Here is a 4,153-nt window from a genome sequence, read left to right as displayed (position 1 = left end):
TTCAGGCCAACTCTTGAATATTTCCAATATATTGTCTTTCAAATAAGCTACTTGAGGTGCATACATGATTTCAGTATACTATGAAGGAGGACTATATATTCTGATTGCTTGTAAAATATGGAACGTACAGGTTGTTAACAGCATTCAGTTGTTAGTGAATGGAAAAAGAAATTACCTCATTGAGACCTAGATTTCCATACTGTCAAGTAAGTTTTGGCAAATTTTAGTTGAAAATGACCATTTATCTGCTGCCTTTTTTTTTTACATGTAATATTTGAAATATTAAAGTAATATCCTGCACTCTTTTACTGTAAACTATAGCTTATTTGTTGAAAACAGCTGAATAAAACTGAGTGGTTTTGCTAGTTTGTTTATATGAAGATGATGAATACATATGCATAATTTGACTTGAATTACCTAGCTGTCAACAAGCTGCTCCTCTGTAAAGACTCTCTCAGGAGTTCAATCCCTTATCTCATCCTCATGGAACCTGAATCTCTTCACCATACCACACTGCAGAGTCTGTCTCTTAACTGAGACTTTTGGGGAAAAAGTGAGCTGCAATTTAAAAGTGACATGATGGTGCTTGATTTGAGTACTTCTGTATTCCTGTTCTTTGTCTCTATGAAATAGCTTTTTATGTTATAGCCTTAAAAATGTCACACCTGGCTTTAATGGATTTCTGTTTTAACAGCCTATGAAAATGAAGACCATTTACTTTGGAAACCTGAGGTGATCTCAGAAAGTAAAGTTAAAGAATACCTTTTTGAAACCTCCTTAAGAACAGGAAATGAAAACATGATTGGCAGAATTCCTGAAGGACTACATACACGGGACAATGAACAAGTATGTTTTATATCCTGTTCCATTTGTGACACATTGCTTTGTAATTCACGTGTTCTCTTTCTCTGCCTTGTATTATGAAGGCAGTAATGTTAATTTATTTTTTTAATTAGATGTTATTGGGGTCAGGATCTCATTTGTAATTTTAAGCATGTACTTAAAATTACGAGTATTTGAATGTAGGCAGTGTTGTGATCTGTGATGTTTCTGATTGCCATGCTGTTGACAAATCCAGCTTTTCTAATAAATGCATATAATGCTTTACATTTGCTTAATGAAACCTTGCCTCAACTTTTGGATGGTTTTGCTTTTGGTTGTTATTGAAAATTTTCATCTTGTATAAAGATAAATCTTTTTTACATTAGATATGCTCACTGAAAGGCTAGTTTCAGAAGTTTTTAGATTGGATATTTGCAAACTTTGACTCTTTCTAAAGACGACTTCTATTTTATAGGCGCTATATGAACTTCTCAAAAGTAGCCATAATGTTAAAGAAGCAATTGAGAGATACTGCTCAAATGGAAAGGCATCTCAGGGTAAGAGTGAGTACCTGCTTTTTAAGAAATATGTGTTTGGAGGGGGGAGTGGGAAAGTTGTGTAGAAAAACCTTGGGTAAGATTCAGATTGATGAGCACATCCCTTTCCATGATGTCTTTAGCACAGATTAGGTATAATTTGACTGTTGGCCAGATGGAAATTTCTGCTAGAGAAGTTTGCAATTTGTATAAAGGTTGCAGGATCAGCTTTTACACCTTTTCTTCCCTTCTTTCCTCTACTGCCATTTTAAGAACGGCACAGACTGAGGAGGAGGATGGGGGGAGTCATAATTTTGCTCTCATAAGGCAGTTCTCACCCACATTACAGTACCTTTTTGAGATCACGTTCAATTATAATCTGATGACATTTATACCAGAATCAGGAGAATGTATGTAAGTGAGCCCCACTCTCTTCATCACTGCACTAACATTGTGCTATGTCAACCCTAAACTGGTTCTACCATCTAGTTCTATAGGTCTTTGGTAGAGTGTGGAGAGATTTGCTTGAGTTTACAGTGGAAAATGAGCTTCCATCTTGTTTGTCCCTAACTTTATTACTCCCTTAAATAAAAATCAGAGTTTATCATTTAGAAAAGACGGTTCTTTGTCCTGTATTTTGACATATGTGTTACATAAAGCACAAATGGACTATGAGCCCTGGTATAAGTAGGTATTCTGGCAGATATTCCCTATTCAGAACTGGATACAAAGGGAATCTGAGTGTTTACAAGTTAGGTGCTGTGAAAGCTATGTATCTAAAGTAAAGCTGAAGGGAACAATAAGGTATATCGGAGCAGTGCTTCAGAAAGCTCTCATACAAGAAGAGATTGGGTAGAGCTAAACAATAAGGAAGTATCAGTTGTAGGCTTGTATCCTAAACCCAACACCTGTCTAGGATTTAGATTTGTGGGTTAGAGCCCCAAATTCTGTCCTAAGGACTAGTATTCCCCCCCCAGTCAGATGGGACTTTATACCCGCATTAAAAAACGGTAAAGGATGATAATACTGATAGTGCCTGTCTTTTAGAGTAACCATTGTGCTATGATCTACTCTACCCATTGAAGTTCACTGCTATTCTCAAGATGAGAGTTAAAAATCCACGTCTCCCAAGATAATACTTGAGACAAAACTGACCTACTCAAATAGTTTGAGCTACTTTGTTTTAAAAATCTTCTTTTTTAGTGATGTTTTTGTTTGTTTTGTTTAATTTGTAAAACTAAAATTCAGTTTTATCTTAAGAAGAAAAAAAGAGGTTGTTCCTTCACTCTTTTTTTTTTTTTACCAGCCACTGTTCTTTGTATCTGATGCAAGAAGAAATATTCAGAAAAACAATCTCACTGATATCTCAGTGATGTTATCAAATCTTGTTTTTTTGATTACAAACTTCTTAAGAAATAATAAAACTAATCTTTTGAATGTCCTTTGCCTTCCGGGATAAAAGATTTCAGAAATAAGACTTTTATGAGTCTTTATAAACAAGAATGTTAGATTTCAGGTAGGATATCTGTACAGTAGAGGAAAGAACATGGGTCTAAATAACTGAACTACTGGGTTTTTTTAGAGTGCGTTTGGATATTTATACATTAGCAACACAAATATTTTATTCTCTGTAAAAGGTTAGTGAGTGAAAATAAGTTTATCATGCTACTTTTGCAATTGTCTAGAAGAGATGATAGCATGGACAGAAGAAGAATGCAGAAGCTTTGAACATGCACTTCTGATTTATGGAAAAGACTTTCATCTCATACAGAAAAACAAGGTTAGTAATTTATAGTTAAATGGAAGAATTGGTAGATGATATGATGCTGAAAATTTGTAAAAGCAATGCATTTTTCAGAAGCCAAGCAGAAGAGTGAAATAGGAACCAACATATTGAAACCAGCTTGGTGTTTTTGTGCTAATTTTGCCTCCAATGTCATTGGAAAAGCTAGGTGTTGCAAGATGAGTCAATATATTATCTCTGAAATTGACTTATGTTGACATTACTTCCATTTATACATTCATATTATAATTTAGTTTAAATGTCTGCCTCTCCTAGAAGTATAGTATTTCCATACTATGGCTGTGGGAGGGGAAAATGCATCTTTAATTTTTTTTTTGTCACCAGTAAGGTATAATTCTACAGAAACAGGCTTAGCTCTTTGTGTTTTCAGAAAGTGTAGTCCTCCATCAGTACTCTGGTTTCTGGCCAACAAAGGAGATCTAATCTTGATCTGGATTGCTTCTGATTGACGACTCTGTGCCTGAAGAATAGGAATTTGATTTATTTTTTTTAAATCAAATACATGTATCGTTTGGTACAGTTGACAATATGGATGTTTCCAAACTTTCTGCACATCTCCTGTATGTTTTGATACCACCTTGAGGTTTTGTACTGGTTTTGGCTGGGATAGAGTTAAATTTCTTAATAGTAACTCGTATGGGGCTATGTTTTGGATTTGTGCTGAAAATAGTGTTGATAACATGCTGATGTTTTAGTTACTGCTGAGCAGTCCTTCCACAGAACCAAGGCCTTTTCTGCTCCTTGGACTGCCCTGCCAGCGAGTAGACTGGGGGGGTGCACGAGAAATTGGGAGGGGGACACTGCTGGGACAGCTGACCAAAGGGATATTCCATACCATATGGTGTTGTGCTCAGCAATAAAAGCTGGGTGGTGAAGGTTGGCGGGGGCTGCTGTTGCTCAGGGAGTAGTTGGGTATCGGTTGGTGGTGAGCAATTGTTTTCTTTTGCATGGCTTGTTTTTCCTTGGGTTTTATTCCCCCCCCCCACCTTTT

General features: G+C 36.0%; 1 protein-coding gene across 1 annotated transcript in view; it reads left to right on the top strand.

Moving 5' to 3' along the window:
- Positions 1-694: 694 nt before the first annotated feature.
- Positions 695-4,153, top strand: part of MIER3 (mesoderm induction early response 1, family member 3) — a gene marked incomplete at its 5' end in the record, with an annotated part of 5,537 nt that continues 2,078 nt past the window's right edge. Inside the window, 3 exons of the mRNA XM_010291079.1 lie at positions 695-846; positions 1,298-1,379; positions 3,044-3,138. Coding sequence (XP_010289381.1) covers positions 695-846; positions 1,298-1,379; positions 3,044-3,138 — 329 coding nt within the window. The remainder of the gene's footprint in view (positions 847-1,297; positions 1,380-3,043; positions 3,139-4,153) is intronic.

The sequence above is a fragment of the Phaethon lepturus genome, unplaced genomic scaffold (genome assembly GCF_000687285.1).
Source record: "Phaethon lepturus isolate BGI_N335 unplaced genomic scaffold, ASM68728v1 scaffold3440, whole genome shotgun sequence".
Lineage (NCBI taxonomy): Eukaryota > Metazoa > Chordata > Aves > Phaethontiformes > Phaethontidae > Phaethon > Phaethon lepturus.
The sequence above is the reverse complement of the archived record's forward strand: the minus strand, read 5'-3'. Positions and strand labels throughout refer to the sequence as shown.